The following is a 27,373-nucleotide window of genomic DNA, read 5'->3' as shown; positions in this document are numbered from 1 at the left end:
TTGTACGAGTACTTTGGTCACAACTCGCGGATTTCAGGAGGGCAGCAGCACAGGGACCTCTCCTCATCGAGCACAAGGTGGCAATGTTGGATCAGAGGAATAGCACAGCCTCGCACATCGGCGGCAGGGCCTTTTTACCAGAATCTTCTAACGAGCCTCACAGCCAGCGAGAGCCCAGTTTTGACTGTTTTAGCGATGGTGCCACCAGCGTTGTGCTGAGGAGAGCGGCCTTAGGCCGCGCAGGTCTGGGTGCCCGTGAGCGTGCCCTGGGACAAAGAGAACAGCGCGGGGACCAGAGGATACTCTGGATACCCCGGATATCCTGGACACCGTGGATACCTTGGATACCCCGGGCACGCCCCGCGGCGGCGCTGCCGCTCCCCGGAAGCGCCTGAGGGGAGCCGCGAACCCGCGGGTCCCGCACTCCTCCCGCCGGGGGGCGTGGCCGCCGCCACGCCCCGCCCCCTGCGCCTTCCCATGCTGCCCCGCGGGAGCGCGGACAATGAGCGGGGCGCGGGCGGCGGGCTGGCGGCGCGCGGTGCAGCGGCGCTCTCGCGAGAGCAGGGTGAGCGGCCCCCACCTCTCGCGAGAGCCGTGTCGGCGGCGCCTCCTCCCCGTCCCCATCCCACACCCCACATCCCTCACGGCGGGCGGGGCGGGCGGTCCCGGCCAGCGGCGGGAGCGGCGCGGACTCACCGGCGATACCGGATCCGAGCGGGGCGACCGCCGCCGGGCACGTGAGCGGGCGGGCAGCGGGCGGGCGTGCTCTCGCGAGCGCGGCGAGCCGCGCGCGGGGCTCGCGCAGTCGCCTCAATCCCTCTCTCCCTCAGTCCCGCCGTCCGTCCGTCCCCTTTCCCTGCCGCTGGCGCCGCACCGAGCGGGAGGCGCCGCCTCCGCCGCCGCGCTCCGTTCCCGCCGGCCCGCAGGTAGGAGCGGCGCCGCGCCCCCCGGCCCACCGCCATCTCGGGGTCCGGCGGCGGCCGCCCCGCCGTGAGGGGTGGGGGGCGAGGCGGGAGCGCGCGGCAGGGGGGGCGCGCGGCGGTCACGCGCAGGCCCGGCCCGGCCGGTGCCGCGGCCCCCGGGGCGCCCCCGCCCGCCGCCAGCCGGAACTGCGGCCGCGCCGGGCCCGAACAAAGCCCCGGCCCCCCCCCCGCCGCCGCCCCCCGGGCCCGGGGACTGCGGCCACCGCTCGGCCCCTCGGCGCTGTAGCCGGGAGCCAGCTCCGCCGCGGCCTCTCGTTGCCTGGAGCTCTCCCCTGCGCCCTGGCAGCGCTGCTGGCGCCAGCCGGGGCCTCGCAGGCGGCCTTGTTCCTCCCTCCTTCCTTAACTCTCTGAAAGCCGTTAGTCTAAAACCGCTGGTTTTGATGCCCATCTGGCCTTAAGAATTAATGAATTAAGCAACAAGAATCCTGACAGAGCAGGCAGCCGTTTGACCCCTCTTTCTACTCAGTTTCACTTTCATATAATTCAGGCTGTGCTTACAAATCAAGCTGCGGGGATGTTTTTTCTTCCTGTGGTGGATTGATAACGTTGCGCTTCTTTAATGTGCATACTCTGCTTCCAGAGTCAAAGTAATGAGATACAGAGTTCACCTATTCTGAAAACAAGCAGAAGTTGAAAAGAACTTTCTGGGAGCCTGAAAAACTGCTTTGTTAAATGATAAATGAGCCATTTACGCTTTTGAAAGAAAGCTGAACCATCCCTCAGATTCCAAATGTGTGGCTGCTTTTCTTTCCATGGTGCAGACCTTTGGGAAAAAAGTATCTGATAGTGGTTCAAACTGCTGAACGATCTTTATTCTTTTTACTCAGCCTTGAATTCTTCAGTTTTTTTGAACTGTAGGTGGTCCTGACTTCCTGGAGTCAGATAAGTAGGGAGCAGCTCTGGCCGAAAATGTAAGTTTCGTAAAACAGTCTGTAGTTTCCATGGGGAGGAGAAAAGGGTGCATTTTCTGAAGCTTCTTTACAGAGAATCTATTGATCCAGTGATTTAATCTTCTCATATTTTGAAACATGGTAATAGTTTAGTTTTCAATGTGCTAAAATGGTGAATCGTTTTTATAACACGTGGTGGAACATACTAACATTTTTATTGTATTCCCAAGAAATTAGTGAACTTCTGTCTTGAATTTTATCAAAAAAGTTTCCTAAAATGATTCATTACTGAATTCTGAGTGATGATACTGGCACTCAGGCCTTGAATGTGTTTGTGAAGTGATAAGCCAGTGTTTGTACTTCTACATTATGCACTTGGTGTTACATACACCCTGGAACTAAATGGTGGGAAGAGAAATTCCTAAATGTGTCCTTAAAATGTGGCTATCCACGTTCCTAAAGATAAAAACTGTAAATCAGTTAAGAGGGGGGAAGGAGAGTCAGTGTTTGGGGCTCCAGACTGAAGTTTCATAGAGCTGTTATAGCCACTTGGTTTATTCAGGACTGCACTTAAATAAAAACACTCATTAATTTGGGGACAAATTAGAGGCTGGGTGCTGCCCTTTGCTGTGACTTGCTCATGTCTCTGCTGAGAGATTTGGTGAATACAAAGGTATTTTATAATGTAATACTCGACAGGCTTCTGGGTGGTTCAGCAAATCTGGGGGAGAAACTGTTGCAAGCAGAGCTGCAATGAAATTATTTCCATTCGGTTTGCTAATTTATGAGTGGTTTTTTTGTAGCCTCAGTGCGGCTTCCTTTCTTCATCAGCTCTCTGAATCAACAAGTCTTGAAAACAAAAGCAAATACTTCACCATATTTCTGAACTAATTTACTTTGTGAGTGTTTAAGTACCATATTGTGCAGTCATAATTTCAACAAAAGGGTTTTTATTTTGAGCACTGAACCAGTGAAACAGTTCCTTGATTTTTCTCTGCAGCTAGAATACTTCTTGCAACCTCAAGCAGGATTTCAGCTGGGAAAGAAGAGGATTTTATCCCAGCCCTGGAAATGCCTGGAGGCAGAGGGAAATTCAGTTCACCAGATCAGAACACAGAACTGTTCTGTGTGGAATTTTTGGCTGTTTTTTTTTTTGTTTTTTTTTTTTTTGGTTTTTTTTTTGGGTTTTTTTTAGTGGTAAAATTTGATCTGTGTTTGGATCACTTTCTGTATGATCTGTTTATCAAATTATTGTGATTTGTTCTGGGGTTGGTGTCAAAATTTTGATTTCTGAGGGGCTGTTGATCCCCACACCTGCTGGGAATGAAGGGGGATTGTGTCTTTGCTGTGCATGGGGACATAGTTGTGTTATCAGAGTTTCCCAGTGAAATCCCACAGCATTCCACAGAAACACTGGTTTTGGCAGAGCCCCTCTGTTAATGGTTCCATGGAGCTTTTTGGAGCTGCAGGAACCTGGATGCATCGGTCTCGCTGGAGAGTGGAGGCTCTGAAGGTGTCAGAGGGATCGAAAGCAGTAGAAAGGAATGGCTGGAAGCCAGTCAAGTGTTTGTGGTGTGGTCACCACAGTGACAGCAGTTACCTGTTGTTTCTGGGTGTTACTTCTTTCCCTATTCAAAAATACATGGGTTTCGCCTTCTTTCTCTATGATTCCTTGAATTTTTATTTTTTTTTCCACTTCCCTTTCTGTAAAGGAATAAATGCACTTTTTAAATGCACCTCTTACAAAAGAGGATTGGTTGAATATATTATATTATATAATGAGCAGAAATAGGAAACCAACCTCTTTTGTGTTTCTTTTTGCATTCAAGTGTTGAAAACTCTTAAGTCCTTGATTAAACCAGTCATTTTAATTCCCCATTTGTAAATGTGCCTGCTCAGTTGTCACACTTCTCTATTCTGAGGAAATGCTCTGTTACAGTCACTTCAGCTCTCAGATTATTTTGTGTTCCTCTGATCAAGGAAGTCCCTGGGATGAAGCTAAACATAATCCTAAGAACTGAAACTCTTCCAGTTGTTGAGGCTGAAGCAGACTGGTTAATCTGTGCCCAGAAAAAGCGGGAGTCCCCTGTGCCAGGTGCTCCTGAAGTTTCTGAGGCCGTGACCTTTGAGGTGGCTTGAACAGGGAGTGCTTTTCTTGCACATGAAACAGCAATATTAAATAACCACTCTCAGTACTGGGAGCTGAAATGAGTGAGAATCTGCATTTCTCTAAGGCTGCCAGGCAATTCCTCCTTTGCCTTTGCAAAGACAGTGTTCTTTTCTGTATTGTCCAAAAATTAATCCCTTAAATTCAAAATCCATTGTACTTGGTTATTCAGCAGCTAGGCAATATCTGCTTCTAATTTCCTTGCAAGTTCTTGGTTTTGCTACCATTAATTCTCAGAGCAGCATGGGGGGTTGCCCATTGTCCAAATTCTCCTTCTTCCCTCAATAACCCTTCCTGCCATGATGTGCTGGAGCCAGTTTTGCCAAGAAGCAGAAGAATTTTCCCATGGCAGAAGGGATTCCCACACGGAGTACTATGTGTAAGGGAGGAGGAGGAAGACCTATAGATCTTTATCCAAAGAACAGACTTCCAGAAACTTCTGTGATACTTTTTTCCCAAGGGTGTACGGTCTGCAAAAGCATTGTGTTCTTATAAAATGAGGGTATGCTTTTCAGCTTGTAGATAATTTCATATTTTTACCCTAGCTGAATTTGTTTGTTCTAATTCAATGTGTTTTGAAGTGAAAGTGAAACTGACTAGAAAGTGAAAAGTTATTTTTAATTTTTAAGACTTTTTTCTGTAAATAGTGGAAGATGAATGGGTAAAAGATGAGTTGTTCTAAGAATAAGAGTGACATTAAAATTACAGTAACTATGCACAAGTTAAAACCCCCTGAGAGTGGCAGAAGGAATAGGGAGCTGAGGACTTTTCAGCCTATTTGTGTTCCATAAAAGGTGACAAGCTGAGATTATTGTTCAGCATAATCAGTATATTCCAAGAATTCACTGAATTAAACTGTTCTCAGGTCAAACTTAACATTGGAGCAAGAGTTCTGTAAGCTTTACTGAAAAGATATGTTCAGTTTTACACTAAGAGGAAAACCTTCTGTAGTGTTTGAAAATCAGCCTCATTTTGGGCTCTGTTTGATAACAGTGTACTCTGTAGGATTCAAATTCCTTATTTTTGTTGTCTGCCTTTATAGAAAACTCTTTGCAACTTGTAGATACAAATTGTTTTCATTGTCCGCATTTGTCTGGAAATCTAATAACATTTTGACTTTCAACTTATTTCAAGATTGCTTGTTATTATATATTTTCAAATATATTTCTTAATATGGCCAAATTTCAGTCCTCAGATCTTTAAAAAAGGTATATCTGAAAGCCTGTCTGTTCCCAGTGTAGCTGAAATTACATGGAGAACAATTAGCATAACACTTTCAACTAACTCATGTCGTCTCTCGAGGCAGCTCTGTTCAGTCCTACCCATCTTGTTGCTGTGACTCAGTTGATGGCACCCTCTCTCAAAAGCTGGCCCTGCTCCATGGGAACCTGTCTCCATCAGATACTGGCATGGAATCATCAGCACAAGAGGTGCTGCTTTAGAATCACCTTAAACCTGACCCTGTGGAAGTTAAACATCCTTTGGTGTGAGGGTAGAGCTCTTCCCCCACCTCTTTCCCTTGTCTTAAAGGATGGGGTTGGTCAGGAGTGGAGTGCAGCAGCCATTGCAAGATGAGTGGTGTGATAAGTAGTGTTTTTTGAGGATATTCAAACTTGTTAATTTAAGTACTCAAGTACCTAATTGGGTGTAGAGCATTTCCTCACTAGCATCAACTGCCAAGGTGTGCTCTGTCTTCACCATACACTTGTCTTACTGTCCCACTTCATGCTTTTCCATACGATTGTCCCTCTCTGTGTCTTTGTCTTGGTTTTTCTCCCATGTTTCCTATTTCTATTTCTCCCTTTGCCCCTTCCCTGGGTGTTTGCAGCTGCAGGAGCTGGGTATGGTTCTGTAGAGCTCTGCTGTGGGGTCTCAGCATGGCACCATCAGGTCCTGCAGCCCTGGTCCCACCAGGCTGGGGTTTGTTCCCTGCTAATCTCTGCAGCAGCACACAATGAACTGCCAGCTGACAGCTGTGACGAGAGGATTAGGGAACATTTGTTCAAATAGAGGGTGTTTTTGAAAAGTGGAGAACTTTCCTGATTTAGTGGAACTTGAATAGTGTGGGTCCTTGCACTAACAGCAGGACACAGCACGCCTGTCCTGACCACAGGGGTATCTGGAATCGCTGCAGGGTCAGGCTCAGAAAACCCTCAGGAATACCTGATTTTATGAAGAACCCAGTAAGTTCAGCTTCAAACCCTTCTGAAAGTGTGTGAATGAGCTAGGAGGAAATTTAGGTGTAAAAATGGAGTGAGCAAGGATTAACTTGTAAAATTGTCATAAAAGTACTTTGAAGAACACTGAATGAATGTAAGATAAAAGCACAGTACCCAGGTGAACATTAGAGTTCCGCTGTGTTTGAACTCAAAAGAGTTGATTTTTACAAGATAGTTCTTCAGTACTCCCTATTCAGGTGTCCTCCAGCGTCCCCCTTCTCTGGGACATCTCCCTTAGAATTCACCTTGTATGCTCCCCCTGTGTTCTTGTGTTACTGTTTTCCTCTGAAGCTTTCTGCAATGTCTGTCTTCTGCCTCAGAACTTTCAAACTTATTTTCATCCCCATGTTTCTCAATCTCTTCTTCTTAACAAATGTCACACAGTTAAGCTTCCTTTAAGTGACTCCAGCATATGCAAATCTTAAAAATCTAGCTGAAGTGAGTTGAGATGCATTGATAGCAGAGTATGTAGCAAATTGTATAAAGGAGTTACTTTACAAAGGTGGAGTTGTGTGGATTATGTGTATTTTGTGTATTTTTCAGGGAATCCATTATTTTTTGACATAAATGCATAATTCTGTAAGATGCTGCTACTGAGAAAGAAAACCCAAGTGCTTTTCAGCTGTGTGCACAGTTGGAACAGGCTGTGGATTGGGCAGGCAGTGGGGAAAGAGACCTCTAACCTTGACCTTTTCCCTTCTGTTTCCAGTACAAGAGCCATTGCCTTCTGCAGAACTGGTCTCTTCAAGGAAAAGTTCTTGCTTTCATTTTGTCCTTTCCATTCCTCCTCAAACATACCTGTTCTCTTGGGAGCTGACTTCATTTGCAGCTGTGCAGTCTGTGCCTGTTTCTTCTCCAAGTGATCCTGTGTTTGATGTGCTCCTCAGTGGCAGTGCTGGAGAAGCAGAGCTGCTCTGCCCGCACTGGAAAGCGCTTTGCAGCCTTGGGAACAGGTCATTCCTTCTGGAATATTTGCACATGTGTTGAATTGCTTTAAACTTTGTGTATCTGTCCCAAGGCTGGAGGAGGATGGGGTAAAGTATTACAGTTATTTCTGCTCTGCCCTAAAAGAACATTTTATGAAATACATTCCTTGCAGTGTGCTGTGGATATTGATAAACTGTTTAGTTAAAACTTGGTGTAAACGCAGTTGAACCAAATACTTGAGTGCTGGGTTAGTGTTTTAGTGGGACACTGAAGAGTCACCTCTCTCCTGTGAACAGTGTTCTAGGACCTTTAACTCCCACAGGTGGTCACAGTGTCAGTGCCAGCCCCAGGCAGGCAGTGCCGCTGGGATGTGGTGCCATCTCCTGACTCACTGGGGTCTCTTCCTGCAGGAGCAGGGTTTTCCTTGGGTCTCCCATCCCAGCACTAAGCCTGACCTTGTTTAGTTTGAGGTCTGAGAGTACAGGCTGGTGTCACAGCTGCCATGTAACAGAGTAAAGAATCCCTTCGGAAATGCTGTTAGCAGTGTAACTGCAATTGGAACAAGAGGTCTTGTTTACTTCCTGCAAAATGTAAAACTTGTTTTTCTTGTTCACATCTGTCTTCACATCAGTAATTGGAGTTTTACTGCATAAAGATTGAATATTATGTTTGGTCTTAATTACAGATCTTATAGCAGAAACTTTTTGCCCAAACTTCAGTTACTTTTAACTTCCTTTCGTCCTGTTCTGTGGTGGTACAGGTTTCATTTTCAAATATGTGTTATATGCCAAAGTCATCTTGGATTCTATGGGCCTAAGTTTTTTGTGTTCTTCTCACAGACACAGTACAGTAATGTAGGGTATGAACAAAGCCATTAACCAGAGATCAGAGCTTACATGTCAGTAAACTTTATAGATGCTTTCAGACATCGCAAACTTCTGAAATTCACTTTTCTTCAGTGTGAAAGTAGCTTTTTGTGGAAGAAGAGTAGTATGTATAGGAAACACTACTGTATTTTTATCTGCAATAATATATGTAGGTTCTGGGTACCTCTTGAATCTGTTATGTGATAAAAGCCTTGTAAGATTGAGATCTTTAATGTTTTTTTTAGATCAACATGATGCATAAGTTTAAAACTGCATCTGTTTAAAGGGATTTATGACTAAAACTGCTTGTTTTTCTACAGAATTGTCTGGTGTTTCTCAGCTTGAAGAAGATCTGCAGTCATTATTGATCCTCTTTCTTGGCGTTACCGTTTTTGAAGTGAAGTTTGCCTAGCTTTTTAGTGTGAGCTCTCTTTGCAGCCATCTTAAAAAAAAAAACACTAAACAAAAAGAATTTTTTTTAAATCCATAAAGTAGACAAGCTCTAGTTCTACAATGTCCAAGTCATTCCAGCAGTCATCTCTGAGTAGGGATTCACAAGGTCATGGGCGTGACCTCTCTGCAGGAATAGGCCTTCTTGCTGCTGCTACCCAGTCTTTAAATATGCCAGCATCTCTTGGAAGGATGAACCAGGGTACTGCACGCCTTGCTAGCTTAATGAATCTTGGAATGAGTTCTTCATTGAACCAACAAGGATCTCATAGTGCACTGTCTTCTGGTAGTACCTCTTCCCATAATTTGCAGTCTATATTTAACATTGGAAGTAGAGGTCCGCTCCCTTTGTCTTCTCAGCACCGTGGAGATGCAGACCAGGCCACAAACATTTTGGCCAGCTTTGGTCTGTCTGCTAGAGACTTAGATGAACTGAGTCGCTATCCCGAGGACAAGATCACTCCTGAAAACTTGCCTCAGATCCTTCTACAACTTAAAAGGAGGAGAGCTGAAGAAGGTTATGGTAGAGATGGCAGATCATCCACACGGGAACCACCATACAGAGTACCTAGGGATGATTGGGAAGAAAAGAGGCATTTTAGAAGAGATAGCTTTGATGATCGTGGTCCTAGTCTCAACCCAGTGGTTGACTATGACCATGGAAGTCGTTCTCAAGAATCTGGTTATTATGACAGAATGGATTATGAAGATGACAGATTGAGAGATGGAGAAAGGTGTAGGGATGAATCTTTTTATGGTGAGACTTCGCATAACTATCATAAATTTGACAGTGAGTATGACAGAATGGGTCGTGGTCCTGGTCCCGAGAGATCTCTCTTTGAGAAAAAGAGAGGTGCTCCTCCAAATAGCAATATTGAAGACTTCCATGGATTCTTACCGAAGGGTTATCCCCATCTGTGCTCTATATGTGATATGCCAGTTCATTCTAATAAGGTGAGTTATGCACCAGATACTTCTATTTTCCTTTACGTTGTAGTATCTGTTCTGTTTTTACCTATTTCTTTAATTATTTCTATGGCCTGGTTGCTTTTGAAATGATCTGAAAGTTGGTTTGAGAGTGAAAAAGGCACTTGGTTTATTTGCAAGGTAATTGTTGACAAACATTGTAAACCAGGGCTTTACATTAATGTATTTTATTTGCCCAGATTGCTTAACTTCAAGTCAAACAGCTATCATCTACTGGGATATCTTGTTTATATTTTACATCTACATGTTCTCTTAACCACAAACATCTGGCATTCAAGCAGTTTTGGGGTGGGTTTTGGTATTTTTTTTTGTTGGTTTGGGGTTTTTTTGCAGTGTTTCTACTGTGCCATTCTGGAAGCTAGTTTCAGCTCTCCTCCACATCTGTCTTGATTGCTGATTTATATGTAGTTAAGATGCATTCTTGCACAGTTCTGCTTTTTCCCTGTCCAGAGGGAAAGAGTTAATGTAGAGCCCTGGAACTTATTTGCAAAAGTAAAAACCACATTTTAGATTAGCTCATTCTTGCCTTTTTAATTTCACTTTAACACTCTATCTCATACTATGGCTGAAATTTGTCGTCATTTTTCTCCTTTTTTCACAACTTTCTTAGAACACTTCAGACTCACTTTTTATTGTCACATGTTGCATCTATCCCTGTAGACTCTCCGAGCAATCAGTCTGCTGTTGCAGTATCCTGCTCTGTGTTCCTAGTAGTGTTCTTTACTTGGCTCACGAGTAGAGTGGATCTTCGGGTGTGTTCGGTGATGCTGAGACTTCCCTCTTAGTTATCCACGCCTAGTGCAGCTCTGCAAAGGGAGCAGGTTACTCAACATGATTCAGATGGTGTTTTCAGAGCCTTCTCACTTTCACCTTTTCCAATGTACTCATCTTGCTGATTTCCAGTATACTAGGCAATTTAATTGGCTAATTGGCTAATACGGTGCCCCTCTTGTCACAATTAGTGGCTAATTAGCTTGAAGGCCTTCAATTGAAAACGTAATACGTGCTGTTACTGTAAAATTGATACGATGTGGAATTGCTGTTACTAACCATTTCTTTACAGTTACCTCTCAAAAAGTGCTGTTCTGTACATCTGATCTTTTTGAAACAAAATTATTCTGTCCCTGCAAGGAAAGGCTCAAACCACTTCTAGAGCACACACTGTATGGCTCCACCTGATCTGACAGTTTACGAACTTGTGTTGCTTTAATTACTTTTTATATAATATACAGTAATCCAGGTTTCTTGTCTCCTGTATTTGACGTTTATTTTCACTGAAGTTTTAAGTGTTAACAGTTTAGCTGCCATGCTCAGTTCTGTAAAAGGACTTCATTTGGTTAGATTGAAAGCATTAACTTCTGAGGCCCTTGAAGATGGCAACCAGTAATCCTGTAAGTAGGGGTCTTTTTAGCTCTTTATTTTAAAGGCTCGTGGCTCTTAGTGTGCTTTGGAGTGCAGATCTAATGAAAGGATATCCACATGGAAATACCTTTCCAGGTACGAGAAATACCAAATTCTTTTAACAGCATAATCTAAGTGGCTGACTTCTTCTGTAACATGTAAAACTTTTTTTTTTTTTTAGGAATATACTTTAACTTTAAAACTGATAGTACACAATAAAACATTTGTGATTGGATCATCTGGTTCTTATGACCCAAGTTGGGGCTTTATTTCTGATTTCAGAAATCATGTCACCACAAGAATTTTTCTCTCTCTCTCCTTCTTTCCTCTGCTTTGCATACCCAACCATTATAGAATTCCTTATTTTGTGTCTCCCACAAAATCAAATCAAGTAAAACAACTTTTAAAGTTATCTGATTTGAACCAAAATTTATGGAAAGCAGAAAGGGAATGCTTTTCATAGCTGGGACTATGTAAATTTACTACTGTAGTAACAAAATCTCATTTTCCCCACCTCCAAATAAAAATATCAGAGATTTTTTAAAGTGTTTGATCAAGCCATGTATATTTTAAGTGCAAGCAGGGTGTTAAACATCCTTAGTTTGACTTAAATTGGCAGATTAATCTTCTGGTGTTTTTTTAATTTTAGTGGTGTTCTTAATTGCTTCTTTAATTTGATGTGTGCATATTTTAAGACCAAGTTTATTTTCTGTCTGTGAAGTAAATTGTGCCCCAGTTGCTTCAGGCATTTTGTCAATCCTGATCCCTTTATCAGGGAATGAGGTGTTAGACATGGAGGGATTGTTTTCCTGCCGGAGACAAAGGCTGATGCAACCCAAGCAGATGAATTTGGAGGTGAAACACTTGAACCTGGTACATCTCAGAGGGAGAACCTGGCTGTGGCCCTGGGAGAGGGCTGGCTAAAATTAGGTGCTCGAGTGTGGCCTCATTTTCTGAGGAACATTGTGTCCTCTGGCTTGCATCAGCTGAGCCAAAGGGGAATCTGGGTTTTCAGAAACTCACTTCAGATTTTCTCTCCCTTAACTTGGGGCCTTTGTGTTAATGAGTTCCTGTAAATACAAATAACCTGGTGCCCCAAAACCCTGGGGAAGGGACGTTTCCAAATGGGTGCAGGCAGCAAAGGGAATCCAGATTAAGAATTGTGTAATAAAAAGTTCATGTAGATGAGCTACCATTGTTCCCTGGGGGAGAAGAAAAATCTGAAGTTAAAATTGCATTACCCTTTTTTGCCAATCTAAAAACATTTCAGTGAGAATTAAATCTCAAAAATTGGCTGTAGTTTGCAGATAACTTCTACATCAGTTTTGTGGTGAGACAGATTTCAAAGCATGTTATGTCTGGTGGAACCAGCCACTGATGTTTTACTGACTGTGTCAATTTAGAGAGGTTTGGGGTTTAAAGGACTGCTTTCTAGAGTGTAATGCTAACACTTGTTAGCAAGTGTTGAACTGAAGAAACTTCATATTGAATGGTTCGTAGATTTATTTTTTTTGGTGGGTATTTTTCATCCTAATTTCCAGCCTATTTATAGTTGCCAGTTACATCTTGTACAGTTAACAAGAAAAAGTGGTGCTCTCATTTTACATCTTGAAAAAAGGATGACTTCCATCTTGCTCCATGTCCGGAGCATCATGGAATAATATTGTAGTACTTTAAGAGAGACTTTAAATCCAGATTTTTCTTCTTTGTAGGAAGTGCAGCATAGGCATTTAACATAAGGAAACATTACAGTGAGCCTTGGGAATGTCTCATTGTATCCAGGATAGCTGTAGTGTGGCAAAGACCAAAAATCTGGAAAGGTGAGGGATTAGACAAAAATCCTTTGTGAGTGCTGAGCAGAAACAGACTTGTAGGAAGAGGCACATAAAGCAGTTGCCAGTGCACATTGTGTTCATAGTTGAAAATGTGACTGATAAGAAAAAAACATTCAGTTGCAGAAAATCTTCAGCCCCAAGGTTCTTGAATGACTCTCCCCCGTTTTCCTCCCTGAGGAGCAGCAGAGTGAAGGTCAGGCTGGGGCTCCTAGGTGTGCAGCAGGGAAACTCCAGAGCTTCTGTCACTTAACAACTGTGAATAAAGCACAGATTTGTGCTCTTACTTGTAAGAACATAAAGATACAGAGATCAGGCACTAAAATAAGTAACTCCCTTTGTAGTTAAAACAGTCTGCAGACGAAAAGTAGGAATCCCTCATTCTTTTCTAGTGCTAAAGCCAGAACCAGGAGTTTTACCTGGATTATTTGGTTTAATTTCATTATTTTTCCTTCGTACCATCTTGATTTAGATCTGCTTTTTTCCTTTATTATTCCCCTCAAGTGGTCATATATTTTATATTTCATCTGTAAACCTGTAGTTTGTCCTAGCTATGCACTTAGATTTCTTTTAGTCTTTCCTTTCTGAATTCCATGAAATATCTTGGCCTCTTTATGGTTCTCAAAATTAGATTGTTCACTTCATATTAATCTGTAGAAGTCTGAGGAATGAAGCAGAGTAGAGGAAATTCTGAAATGCCTGAAGACAGTCAGCCTTCAGTTCCGAAGGCTGCCATGGCCCTCTGTGCCTGGGCTGGAGTTTTCCAGGGAGCTTTGCACTCTGAGGCAGGAGCAGCCCCGTTCCCATCCTTTTCAGCCAGGTTAGCAGGGAGGAGGTAGGTCCAGTGGCAGTGTCTCCTCAAAGCACCACAAACAGATTCCATTCTCTATGGATCTGCAAAGCTGCAGTTTAGCAGAGAAGACACTGCGCTGTAGGCCGTGCCTTTGTGGGAAGGACTCCCATGAGTGGCTGCTAATTGTGCCTTGTTTACTTTGCTGCAGGAGTGGAACCATCACATCAATGGAGCGACTCACAGCCGCCGCTGTCAGCTGCTGCTCGAAATGTATGAACTGGAAGTACAGTAACTGGGGAGGAGGGCTCAGCACCAGCCTGGGACAGCACTCAGGCACAGCCTGGCCTTCTTGGGTGTCCTGTGCAGGGCCAGGAGTTGGACTCGGTGATCTTGTGGGTCCCTTCTAGCTCAAGATGCTCCCTGATTCTAAATAACTCTTGCACAAAGCAGGTTTATAAAACATACTGTGCCTTGTAGGGAATAAAAACGACTTGGAGCATCTTCAGGACAAAAAGGGACCCTGGTTCATAGCTTTGGAATCCTGCTGAAGTATGTGTAACATCTGGAACTTAGCAGTTGATAATCTGTTGTAATTATACTTACTGATCCCAACTTGTACATTTTTGTTGTAAAACCAGCAGTTGTGCAGACAGAGTAGGGAGCTTGTCCTGAAGAGCAGCATTTCTGTCAGTGCTGCTCATGGCTCGGGCAATGTTGCCTGTGCTGCAGCTGTGTTACACCTCCAGGTATCGCTGCTTGTGGTACACAACTAGAGGAGATTGCATTCTTATATTTTCTTTTGTTTCTTTTAAGATACCCAGAATGGAATCCTGACAGTGATTCAGGACATGGAATGTAAGTAGTAATTAATTTTGAAGTATTTATAATTGTTAATTTGAAGCAGAGGATTTTCCTAACATTTTATGTGAAACCTTTGGTTCAGATGGGTTCCTCCCTTTGTTTTCCAGCTGAAGGGAAGCAGTAAAAGTGCCTTGAGTTGTGTGCATAGATCTGCAGAGATTAGGGTGGTTTGTGAATGAAAGCTTCACAGTTTCTTGATTTAAAATGACAGTGTGTTTTCCCCTCTTTCTAGGGGTGATCCCTTTATGTTACAGCAATCTACAAACCCTGCACCGGGAATTTTGGGACCACCACCACCTCCATTCCACCTTGGAGGACCTCCTGTTGGACCCAGAGGTAACCTCAACAGGCAGCTGCCTTCACCAGGCTTAATTCCTTCCTAGGTTTTTTTGGTTTGTTTTTTGGTTTTTTGGGGTTTTTTTTATCTTGTTTTAATTTGTTACCAGTATTTTAGAGCAACAAAGGAAAATGCTTTTCTCAGCCCTAGAACTAAAATACTTTGGCCAAGCAGGGACTGAAGACCGGTGCTGAGTTCCCACGCTTCACCTTTCTGCCAGCTGCCAGCTCCCTATGGCTGGTGATTTTAAACTAAGATTTATCTGCATGTGTTTTGCACTTGGATTTTTTTTTTCCTGTGTAGGTTTTTGTCTTTTGAGTAGCTACATGTTGGTGGAGTTTTCTAGTAAGAATTCAGTGTCCTAAGCATTTTTCCCCCCTATTTTCAAGTGAATTTGAGAAATAAATTGGAAGAGCAAGTGAGAAGTGGGAAGATGGATGATGCATTCATACTTAATTACATTAGAATAACAACATTAGTTTTTCAGAATATCTCAGATTTAACTATAGGTCAAACTATTTGAAGGGGGTTTTGTTTGTGTTTGGTTTTTTGCTTTTTGGTTGTTTTTTTTATGGGTATTGTGATTGAATTGGTAATCTTTTAGAACCTAAACCCTCAATTGTAAAAAGAGTGTCTTAGATAAAGAAATCTCACATCCTTTGTGTACAGAGATATTTTCCTCAGGCAAATCTTATCTAAAACAGGAGGGTTTTTTTTTCCCATAGGCTGTACTTACTCTCTGCTGCTCCTGAACAGCAATAAATGCAGCTCTTTATCTGATATCAGAGTGAAAAGAAGGAGCAGGAATGAGGACCCCAAGTTGCAAGAGCTCTGAAATAAATAAAAAACCTTTTTACAGTGCAATGAAATAATTACATTTTAGAACTTGATCTCACTCTGTTATTACAAGTGACATACCTTTAAGAACTCGTGATGAGACATGTTAATCCCAGTCTTGCAGGCTGAGCTAAGCTTGTTCATTCTTTTAATTTCTTAAAGGAGCTGGAAATGGAAATATGCAAGGACCCAGGCACATGCAGAAGGGCAGAGTGGTTAGTATTGAAATACTTGGTTTTTTTGACTCATGTTTTTGTTATATAATTTTTCTGTGCTTTCTTAAGGTGTGGGGTTTGTTTTTATTGAATTGTCTTTAGATGTGAGATTTTAGAATTTGTGTGGAAGTACTGAAGCTTTGGCATGAGATTGGGAGTTTGTTGTGTTGAGTACTCTACAAAATATTTATTCCAAAACTGTACAGAACTCCTTTAGACATTCTCTTTATGATGAAGCTGTGGGATGTGAACTTAAGGAAAGGCAGCTTTGGCATGGCAGGCATCTTGCCCTGGAAATCCACAGAAATTCTGAGCCTTTTCTGGATGCATCTTGTTTTGCTCACTAGTGAAAATAGATAATTTTTTTTTAATTATTATTATTATTTTAAATTATTTAAAACAGTTCCACCAGTATAGAAGAGCCTTGGCAGATTTCAGCTTTGTTGGTACACAGGTTTTTCATGCTGTGTGCATGTGCTTTGTCTTCAACAGGAAACAAGCAGAGTTGTGCACATCATGGATTTCCAGAGGGGAAAGAACCTGAGATATCAGCTGCTTCAGCTGGTTGAACCCTTTGGGATAATCACGAATCACCTGATTCTAAACAAAATCAACGAGGTAAAGCTGGGTCCTTGGGCACTGCTGGGGGGGCTGGCTGGTGTCACTTAATATTGAAAAATCCTCCTGGTTGGTTGTTCATTGCTTTCTCAACAACACCACATTCTGCTCTTGTTTTAAAACTCTGAGAACTGACTTGGTCTTAGTTTGTACTATGGAATGTGTCTTATTTCAAAGTGTGAAAAAAAGAAGTGGAAAAAGCAGGAAGTAATTGAATATTTTGAATCCAAATCTAGGTGGAATGTAAACAAACAAAATAGTTCTGCTTGTGCACCTAAATAAAGTGTCTGAAATTTGTGCCAAGTTCTGCAGGTCAGTTCATGTTGTAACCAAAAAGCAGTTTTCATTTCTGATACAGTTATTTTCAAAAGGAAGTATGGAAGAGCTTGAAAATTTAAAATGAAATTAGATTCCTGAAAGAGCAGCACTTGATTTGATTTTGTGTGATTTCAGGCATTTATTGAAATGTCAACCACTGAAGATGCCCAGGCTGCAGTGGAATATTATTCAACAACACCTGCCCTGGTGTTTGGTAAACCAGTCAGAGTCCACTTGTCACAGAAATACAAGAGAATAAAGGTAAAACACTTCTGCTTTTTTTAGCATTGCCTTATTTTAATCTGGGGCAGTCAGTGTCATGAGGCTGCTGCATTTAAGTTATTCTTAATTTTTGTACTTTTCAGTGCATCAAATTAATCTAGGGACAGTCACCCATGCATATTTTATGGATAGGTCATAAAAAATGTCTTTCCCTTTTAATCTTAGAAACCTGAGGGTAAACCTGACCAAAAGACTGAGCCACCAAAACCAGAACTTGGTCGTGTGATCCACCTGAGCAACTTGCCCCACTCGGGCTACTCTGACAATGCCGTGCTCAAACTGGCTGAGCCCTACGGGAAGATCAAGAACTACATCCTCATGAGAATGAAAAGCCAGGTGACTGCAGGGGAAGCCCCTGGGGGAGGGTTTGAAGGGGATTTAATTGTGAAATTGCCTTCAGATGGGGCATGTGTGGACTTTGTGCTCTGATGTCAGTTTGGAAATGACCCAGGGTCTGTCTAGGTAGGGGTTTGCTTTGGGAGTTCCTGGGAAATGTCCCTGGAATATGAGCTGCTTTAAAAACAGGGGAAAAAAGGTATTTTAGCATGAAGCCTTAATTATTTGATAATGCAGATTTCGTGGAGCCTTGGGAATGTATTTTAAGAGCTGAAAAAACATTACCTATGAAACATAAATATATTTCATTGTTACATGTTTCTTTTATTTACCCTTTATTTTTCATTCTTTAAAATTAAACAAAAGCAATCCTGCTGTACTTTTCAGCTTGGAAAATAAAGGTTTGAAGTCAGACCATTGCATGTGTACAGTGAAATGCTTTGGATGTGCATGGATATGATTTCTATAAATATACAGGAGTTTAAACTATTTAGCTCTAATTTTTTTTAAGCTTTACTGTCCCAGTTCATTGCTCCCTTGAGTAAAATAGGAGGTTCCACTGCTTTTTCAAAGAGATGGGTGCCTGAATCCCCTAATGCCACACTTGAGAAATGAAAAATTATTAGACTATTGCGTGACCCCTAGGAAGTCCTCCCTGACCTTATTTCACTGGAAAAACAAAATCCCTTTGCTAAGTTGGCTGCTGAAGCAGCTTTCAGTTTTTTGGCAAGGATACTCCAACCCAGATGTGTTTGTTTAAAGCTCATTCAGCAGCCTTAGTGTGCCATAGGCTTGTTCCCAAGAGGATCTCCTCACAAAGCTGGAGGAGCAGCAGTTGCTGCCTTTCTGCTTCAGGCTTCTCTTAAAAAACAAAAAATAAAATACTGAGGGTGTCTCCCAGCTCCCCTGAAATTCCCAGGAACATAAGCACTAAATAGAATTTCATTGTCCTGATGATTTTTTATTTAAATCATATTTTACTTTATGGTGACTTTTTGTCAGATTATTTAAATGCCTGTTTAATTTCAGAACTATCTTTGGGACAGATGTTCTGAATTGAAAAGCTAGGGTTTGTAGAGCACTTGGGTAAATGTTAAAGTGATTGGTGAGGATGGATGTAGTTGAACCTCATAATTTAGTTTCAGGATTTGGAAATGCTGTGTTTTAAGTTAAATAACTGTTCCACAAAAAGTATTGTGTGTTTCAGAATCCTTTTTTTAATGTGTGTTTTAATCTTTTCAGGCCTTCATTGAGATGGAGACCAGAGAAGATGCTTTGGCCATGGTTGAGCACTGTGCCAACAAAGCACTTTGGTTCCAAGGCAGATGTGTGAAAGTGGATTTATCTGAAAAGTACAAGAAACTGGTGTTAAGGGTAAGGAGTGTTTTCACTTTTTTAATTGTAGTTGAAGATGTAAAGGGAAGTAGTTGACAGCCATTGTTTATTGAAAACTCGGTGTAGCATGTAAAATTGAACAGTGCCTTTAATATTTTTTGGCTCCTCTAGTGCAGTTACTTGGCATGAATGTGGTGTTATAAGGACAAGTTAAAGGATATTCTTTTCAGATTAAACAAAACCCAAACAGTTACTATAATTCAGATTTTAGAGTAAATTATGTAGATTTTAATTAAAATTACTCCATTTAGAACATTCTCTAATGTGGGATCCCTTTTTTTTTCCTTCCTCTTCAAAAATGAAGGTTTGTGAAAATCTAAAATACATCAGAACTGCACCCCTGCCTGTGCAGCTCATATAAAGGTTGACTGAAGGGTTTTTTTTGCATAACACCAGGGTAATATTCATGCAATTATAAGTGTTTCTTCATCAAACTGGGACAGTAAGTAGAAAACTGAGATGATCTCAGCTGGTCAGAGTATGGTGCTGATAATGCCAAGGTTGTGGGTTAAACCCTTTTGGGCCATTCACTGAAGAGCTGGACTTGATGATCCTCGTGGGTCCCTTACAACTTAGAATATTCTGTGATAATAATAAAGTTCTGTGATAATAAAAGCAGGAGAAATCTGAACTGTCAGGCTGTCTCCTAGAAACATCAGCTTTGTTGTGGAGCATGAAGAAATCTTATTGTTGCCCATGGTAGTGCAGCAGAACGAGCACTTAGTGGCAATTTGAATAGATTTCCTTGTTACTGCCTACAAGTGACATTTCCTGATCAGTAATTCATAAACAGGTGAAACTGTGGGAGTCTGCTAAAGGTTTTCCACTAATGACAGGGAGAAAAGTACTGCAGCTTAGGACTGATCTGTGCCAGTGCCTGCAGTACATGATGTTGGTTCATAAACAAACCAGGAATTTTATGTGAATTTTCTGGAGCAGGGTATCCCATTTGTTTTGTATTGAATAATTACTGTGAATAAAGGCAGGGGAGTTCTAGGTTAGTCAGATCCTGTCTGACATGAAATAAAGGTTTACTGGTCAGTTGGTGGGTGGCATGGGCAGAGTTCCTGGGGCTTAAAGTAGCTGGAAGCACTTGGCTGGATTGGATTCTGGTCTGCATTAATGCTGCAGCAGTTGTGTAGGTCATAGTCTGCTGTGACTCACAGATTTTTTAAATTTTATTTTAGATTCCGAACAAAGGAGTTGAACTGCTGAAAAAGGATAAAACCAGGTAATTTCCTATTGTTAAAGCATGATGTTGTTTAAAGTAAGTATGGAGATACCTTATTCAGAGTATAGAAACAATACAAAAGAGTCAGGCAAGCTTTGAGATCAAATGGTTGGCAGTTGTGCCCAGAGATGAACTGTTCAGAATATGCTACCCACCCTTTTCCTCTAATGATGGAAATTTCACAGCCTCTTCAGGCTCCTCAGGAAATCCTTTGCAGTCCCTAATTAGCCTTGCCTTCCTGCAATTTAAACCCACAAGCAGTTGTCCTGTCCTGTAAGATTCTCCTTGGAGCTGCCTTTTCCATGTGTGAAGAATTATGTCCTTCAGGGTTTCCCTCACCTTTCCATTTTCTGAACTGAAGCACAGTAGTTTCCAGGCTTGTCTAAGAAATATGATGTTTTTCTTCAGTAATTTCTGGGCTCTCTCCAGGTTTACAAGCAGCAATGTTCTTTGTTCTTTACAGAAAGAGAACATATTCCCCAGACAGCAAAGATTCTCCCAGTGATAAGAAGTCCAAAACAGAACCTGCTCAGAAACCTGAAAGTGGCAATGCAGAAGAAAAAGTGAAAGAGGAGAAACAGGAGGATGCTGCTGAGCCTTCAGGTGCCAAAAGTGGGGAACAGGCAGAGCAAGATGAGCCCAGTTTACTCCTGGAGTCTGAAGATGAGCTACTGGTGGATGAGGAGGAGGCAGCAGCACTGTTAGAAAGTGGCAGCTCAGCAGGAGAGGATGCAGATGTTGCCAATTTAGCTGATGTGGCTACTGAGGAAAAAAAGGACACACCTGATGATGCAACTGTAAAAACTGAGGGAAATGTTGCAGCCACTCCAGCAGCCAAGAAAAAGCTTAAAAAGGTAACTCACGCAGTGAGGGGCTGAGTGGGGGAAGCCCAGTCTAAGTTAGGTAGCACACCATGTACATTCTGTTGCAGCCCTTCCTCTGTGGGTCTTTTAAACATCTGTCTGGAGAGAAACAGGTGTTAAAGCTCCTGTGAAGAAAACAAGATCTCACTGGATGTAACTTGCACATGGATGCAGTTATGAATCCCTGGTTCTGTTTTGATAGAAGCCTTTAACTTGTGGCCTTTTACCCTTGCTCCTTGCTGGAGATTTGCTTGCTTTTCTCTTCACTCTTTTTTTGATGAATACTTAGCCAGGAGCTGTGTTCTCCTGAGCAGTTTCTCAGAGAATTGTCTGTAGTTACTCTTGAGCTCAGAAATTATGTTCCAAAAATAATGTACTGGGGCCTTGAGGCTAATCTTGGCTTGGCCAGAACTGGATGTACAGCTACACCTTACACTGAGAGGCAAGCAGAACTATCTGGAATGAGCCAGGGCCCCTTTCCCACTGGAGAAAGGAAAGAATTGGTTTCCAAGGTGTTTCCAGTCACAGGGGACTTGCTGAGAATTCCCTTTTTCTCACCACATTATCCCACAATTGAGGGTTTTATGTCCTACCTGCTTTGTTAATCATAGTCAGTTCTGTGGAGCAGTGTGCAAAGTTTTACTATTTTGTTGACTTGGAATGTTGTTGTGCAAGAAAGGCACGTTCCTAAATAATGAATGAGATGTTCATGGATCTCAGTTTTGGGGGATCCTTGTCAGGAACCTGGTTAGTGGTGCTGAGATGGATACTACCCCGGCAAATGGCATTTCCCACATTTCATTGTGTTCCTTATTAGTATGTGGGCATTGGCTGTGATAAACTGCTTCAGACCCAAACTTCTTTCCTTGAAGACCCACTTTCAGAAACCTAATGCTGCCTCAGTCCTACTAACAGTTGCTGTTAAACATGTGGAGCAGTGATATTTCCATATCAGCAGGAGCATTTCCAAAAATTCAGCATTTAGACAGTCCCTCTTCTAATGAAAACTTGATTCTCAGAGGCCTTGACAGTTTGGGTGGTGGGTTTGGGTTGGCTTTTGTTTGTGTTCTAGTGGTTGTTTTAATGTAGATGCTCTAAGCTTTCTACAGGTTGAAAAGAGCTTCTAATTTTTTTTAATGAACTTTCTTACCATTAGTGGGGACAGAATAGTTCTGGTAAAGTTTTACCTTCTCTTGAGAGCACAAATTCAAGGGTCTTACGGGACTTTCAAATAGAAACAAAATTTCTGCACTCGAAAATTACTTTCACTTAAGGTACTCATGTTAAAAGAACTTTGAGCTTGAGAATTTAAGTGGTTTTGGCTCTGTTCTTAAGTTGAAATCACATTGCTAAGGCGAAACAGTGGCCACCCCTGATGAAAAAAAAAATCATTATGAAAGGCAATCTTTGATTCTGAGGCAGCGTGGTACAAAAAGGGCTGGTTAAACCTTGAGTGAGTTTGAGTGAGCGAGGCAGCTCGTAGGAGTTGGGAGCAGCTGTTGCTGTGTGAAGCTCAGGAGGGTTTGAGGGGAGCCCTCAGGCTGAGCTGACAGAGCCCCCTTCTCCCCGCAGCGCTACGTGGGCGGCTTCCCGCGCAGCATGGAGGGCTTCGTCACCCTGGACGAGGTGGGCGACGAGGAGGACTCCGACCACCAGAAACTCCGCAAGTCAGGGCTGGCAGCCAAGGCTGTGGGCAAGAACGAGGACAGCCTGGCAGAGATCAAGGTGGACAAGATTGAGGAGCCAGAGCAGGAGAGTGAAACGTTAGAAAACGGAACGAAAAGCGAAGAGAACGCCAAGACTGAAAACGTTGAAGCTTCTGATTCTACGACAGCACAGGATCCTGAGAAAAACACCCAGGAAAACACAGACCCCCAGGGCGAGCAGGAAACAAAGAGTGTCCAGGAGAAAGCTCTTGTCCCAGATGAGTTTAGGATTGGGCCGTACCAGCCAAACGTTCCTGTTGGTAAGGCTGTTTCCATTTCTTCTCCAAAATGTCTCTGTGCATCGCAGTAGCATTTCTCATTTCATCTGACTTTTATTTTTGGCAATACATTGCCCCATAGCCTTTCATTTTAGGGCTTCCCCCTCCTCCCCCTTCTTCACTCCTGCCCTAAACTGAGTATTTTCTTCCTTTTTTCCTTATTTTCATAACGTTTTTCATAACCCTTTCCTTAGGCAGAAATTGAAAAAGGTATCTTTTAGCAACACAAATTCAATTGCTAGCACAAAGCACAATAGTGGTAATAGTTCAGAGTCATATTAAATACTCCAAATCTCATCACAAAATCTTGTGAGTTCTTGAAGGAACTAATAAAATGGACCCTAAATCTGAAAGGTTGATTTTTAAATTAAAAAAAAAACCAACAACAAAACAAGAAAACCAACCAAAAAAAAAATGCCTGCACATATTTAGTTACTACTAGGCCCCTGCTTGACTAAACTAAAACAGAGACTTTTAAAGATAAAGCAGCTTTTAATGTAAAGTGAATTATGGTTTTAAGATTTAGCTGAAATGACATATGACATTAAAAGAAATGATGTAGAGTAGATCTCTTAGTTTATTTTGTGGTGTTTACTCCTCTAGGTGTGAATTATGTGGTACCCAAAACAGGGTTTTATTGCAAATTGTGTTCCCTGTTCTACACAAATGAAGATGTTGCAAAAAAGACCCATTGCAGCAGCCTTCCTCATTATCAAAAGTTGAAGGTAAGGCAAAAACTTGTTCATTTTAAATGGCTTGATTCTTTCTGGGGAATAGAGCTCAACGAGACCGGACTGAGAATAAAAATACCTTTCAGGCAGTGGAAATTGGCTTACTCTATAACTTTTAACTCTAGGTAGACCTCTCCAAAACTTCATCTTGTGAAAATAATATGCAGGATACACAGTTTAAAGAGGAGCTCCAGCATTTTTTTATCTTGTAAATTTGGATTAAAGAAGGAATTCCAAGTGGAATAAAGCCAGGCTTAGAAGTAGAAATGCAGAGTAAATACAGATGGCCCAGATCCCTTCCAGTTGTTACTTTGAGAGTGTTTTCAGCCAGTCAACAAAGCTTAAGATGAAGTTTTTTATATGTTTAAAAAACGAAAAACCTTTGCAACTTCTGATTTTGTGAGCACTTTTTCCATTTTTGAACTGGATGAGGTATCACATGATTGCATGGCATGAGTGACAATGCTGCTGCTGTAACCTCATACTGTGAGCTGCAAACATCACCTCCAGGAAAGGGCAATCCCAAAGGAATTCTGATAGTCCTGCAGTGTCACATTCATGCAGTTCAGGGCAGTTGATCCCTGAGCTGAAAGCAAAACCCAGGGGTTCCACAGAGAAGGAGAATGTGGCACCTCATAATTCAAACATTTGCCTTCTTGCGGTAACAGGGAACCCCTAAATAAACAGAGGGCCCAGAAAGGCAAGATGGCACCAAAATTGTCACCAAACAACACTGTGAAGGAGTAGATCAGAAAATCAGTTCCCATGCAGCATCTTTTAGGAAGAAAATCCACCTCATCCATCACCATAGCGTGTTTTTTTTTTCTTTTTTCTTTTTTTTTTCTTTTCCATTGAGGTACCTGCTTATGGGACACTAAAGCCTTGATGTCAAAAGGGAAGGAGGGGAATAATGCCAATTTGTGAGCTTTATTACGTGAATGAAACATGATTTGCTTTGCTTTTTCCATGGCAGAAATGATCAGTGAGCTGCTTGAGGGTGATTGTGTGACAGTGGTGGAATTTGGGACTGGGGAGGGAAGGGGGGGGAATGCAGCTTCTGTGTCACAGTGGCACTTGTGGAGCTGGGTGTTTCCTTTGCTTGGAGAGCAGGAAAAATGATCTAGGTGAATTGATGTTGCTACCAAATATCATCAAAGTGGTACCAAAATCCTCAAACTTCCAAGTTAACCCTTCTCCAGGGAGGGGAGCGATTGTGTCCCTGCCTCTCTAGAGGGCAGATTCCACCCAGGTAAGTGGCACAATCATGTCACAAGCCCATGACAACATGGGAAGGAATTCCCTTGGCTTGCACTCCAGGGCAGGGAGAAGTGCCAGCCTTGTTAGTTACGACCTTTGCAATTGCAGTTAATGCTCACAGATTTTAAACTTGGAAATTTGATTTATGTTTCTGTTCTTTATGTTGTGCCTGTGAGAAACTCTTTAAATATATCCTCAATGTAACTGCTTTCTTTCAACAGAAAATTCTGGATAAAATGGCAGAAGACTACAGGCAAAAGAAAGAAGGTTAAAAAGGAGGAAGGATGTGTAAGGAAAACGTGGCTTTGTTTTTAATGTTGATCTTTTTTAAAAGCAGTACAAGTAGTAGGTGGAAATACTGTATTCTTTTTTGTTTTAGTGAGATACAGTAGGCATTTTAGGTCTGTTCATGTGTTAAATGTTGTAGCAAAAAGCATATGCAGTTAAGTTAATGACAACAATTTGTTCTTAATGTGAGAATGGCAACAACTTTTCATTTTGACACTTCAAGCTATTACAGAAAAAAAAAATCTTGCACCCTTGTGGAAAGCTCATCTATGAGAAGAAAACTGTGTTTAAATGAAATTTACTACTTTCAAGCTTCAAAATTTGTCTTTTAATTCCATTCTGAATAAAAAAAGAAAAGTAATACTGTATTTTTATTTTATCTAGAACATTCCGTATTTTGGTCTGAGCCTAGCAGCTATTTAATTTTGAGTGTAAGGCTGTCATTGCATTTCACTTTGAAAAAGTCTTTAAATGTAAGTTGCATTTTTAAATGTTGAATTCCAGTTTCTTTTAATGTCACTGCTGTTACCTATAGCAAATAGGAAAATTAGTGATTAGTCAGCTTTACAACTTTGTGATTTTTTTTTTTCCTAAGCTCTTGCTAGACTTTCCTATTCAGCTATTCCATGTATTTTTAGTGAGAAGTAAATGCCCATTCTCTGACCAGTATTATTTCCTTGAGCTCTTCCTGCTTTTACTTGAATCTCGTCGCTGTTGTACATCTCTGGTATCTCAAAAGCAGCATTGGAGTCCTGAAAGGGACAGAGGTATCTTTATATTCTTCACATGGAAGTTTTCATACCTGCATTTTAACACCATTTTTTTGTTGAAACCTGGTTTTGTCAAGACTCTTTAGAACTGTGCTCTTAATGTACCTGCACATGTGAGATGTGAACAGGATTTGCATGTGTAACCTGTGTTTATCTGTAGTTTTTGTTATTTACTGCTTATTTGTGACTTCAGGTTACTAAAGTGATTCCCAATAAACAAAGCTAGACCACAGTGATTTGTTATAGATGTTTGGCATGTTAACCAGTGTGTCTGCTGAACTCTTTATCCTGTGTCACGTCACCACAGCAACACTCCAGCTCTCTTTTTAAAATGTGCATGTTTTTAACACCTGTGCTTCAGCAGCTTCCTGCGTAACTCTTCTTTCTCTTCCCTAAACCCTGTTGCATTTCCAAACAAATTAAAATATCACATGTTAAAACCCTGGTAGGTATATTCTGCTGACACTTTTATTTCTGGAGCTTTGGGGTGTTCTCATCAAAGCTGAAGCCACATCCCATTCATGCAGATAAAACAGACTGGGGCCAGTTCTTCCTGCCTGAGCCTCCACTAGTGAGGATTTGGGGCTTGGAAGGGCTTTGGGATGCTGGAGGCTGAGTCTTGATGAAGTTACAATGTCATTTGTTAAGCAGACACACCCAGCAGACACAGGGACAGTGTGTTGTGTGCCAGTCCAGAACTTGTTTTTCCAGCTGTGACTTGGTGTTGCACCCTCACCCAAGGGGGTGTAGTCCCTCACAGAGCTTGTGCCACCTCCAGGGAGAGCAGCAGGTTCTGTGGGGCCCCTGGAGAGGGGAGAAGTGCTGAGCAGCAGCTCCAGCCCGGGGTTTGTTGAATTAGCACATCCAAATTGAAGTCTTACCGTGCACTGACTCATCCCTGTACAGAGAGAAGCTATTGCTCTGTACGTGACACTCATTAGTATGCAAAGTGCTGTTTGGGTTTGTAGGAAATGGATTAAAATTCAGGCACTGATAGAATCTTAAAGCTTTCTGAGGCCTCTGAAAGAAATCACAGGCACCAGCAACCCTGGTTGCGACCCCTGACTTAGAGCAGAACTAAGTTATAAGGATGGGCCTGGAGCCCCAGTTAGGGTGGCATTTGTCACTCATCTGTCACCAAGAGGCTGTTAAGTGCCTCTGCCTTGGCTGCAGACCAGGCACCCCTTCTCTCTGAGGGTGGCAGATGATTTATTTCAAAGGCCTTTTAAGTTTCCTTACAATGTGCATTTGAGATTAATGTATTGAAATACTACACTCAATTTTCAAAGTAGCCTTTTGTTAGCTAATAGCTGTGCTGACCTTGTACAGGTAAACATCATGTTTAGTGTTTAAACATAAAGCATTCCCAGGTGTAAGTGTAAGGATGCTTTTACACATCAGAAATTAAATCAAACCCACTGCTGCTGCCAAGTGTCTTCTGTTCCCATGCAGAGGTTGGGGAGAATAGAGTGCTTTGGGTAATTTCTGAGGAAAGGTGCCAGAAAAACCTGATCTTGAGGACAGATTCCAGACAC

At 42.1% G+C, this 27,373-nt stretch overlaps 1 protein-coding gene across 5 annotated transcripts; it reads left to right on the top strand.

The window, feature by feature from the left end:
- Positions 1-278: 278 nt before the first annotated feature.
- On the top strand, positions 279-26,070 carry MATR3 (matrin 3). Of its 5 annotated transcripts, none has more exons than XM_058848355.1 (15): positions 483-565; positions 8,373-9,456; positions 13,724-13,785; positions 14,329-14,370; positions 14,609-14,712; positions 15,713-15,765; positions 16,258-16,383; positions 16,837-16,962; positions 17,149-17,319; positions 18,562-18,693; positions 19,902-19,945; positions 20,409-20,799; positions 22,381-22,774; positions 23,396-23,517; positions 25,002-26,070. In XM_058848355.1, the coding sequence occupies exons 2-15, from the start codon at positions 8,566-8,568 to the stop codon at positions 25,050-25,052; spliced, it is 2,709 nt and encodes a 902-aa protein (XP_058704338.1). In that variant the 5' UTR covers positions 483-565; positions 8,373-8,565; the 3' UTR covers positions 25,053-26,070. The 5 variants fall into 5 exon arrangements, with proteins under 5 accessions (XP_058704341.1, XP_058704338.1, XP_058704340.1 ...); XM_058848354.1 differs by lacking the exon at positions 483-565 and adding an exon at positions 613-926; XM_058848358.1 differs by lacking the exon at positions 8,373-9,456 and having other exon boundaries at positions 279-565.
- Positions 26,071-27,373: the final 1,303 nt, after the last annotated feature.

The sequence above is a fragment of the Poecile atricapillus genome, chromosome 13, assembly GCF_030490865.1.
Source record: "Poecile atricapillus isolate bPoeAtr1 chromosome 13, bPoeAtr1.hap1, whole genome shotgun sequence".
In the NCBI taxonomy this organism is placed as follows: Eukaryota; Metazoa; Chordata; class Aves; order Passeriformes; family Paridae; genus Poecile; species Poecile atricapillus.
The sequence above is the reverse complement of the archived record's forward strand: the minus strand, read 5'-3'. Positions and strand labels throughout refer to the sequence as shown.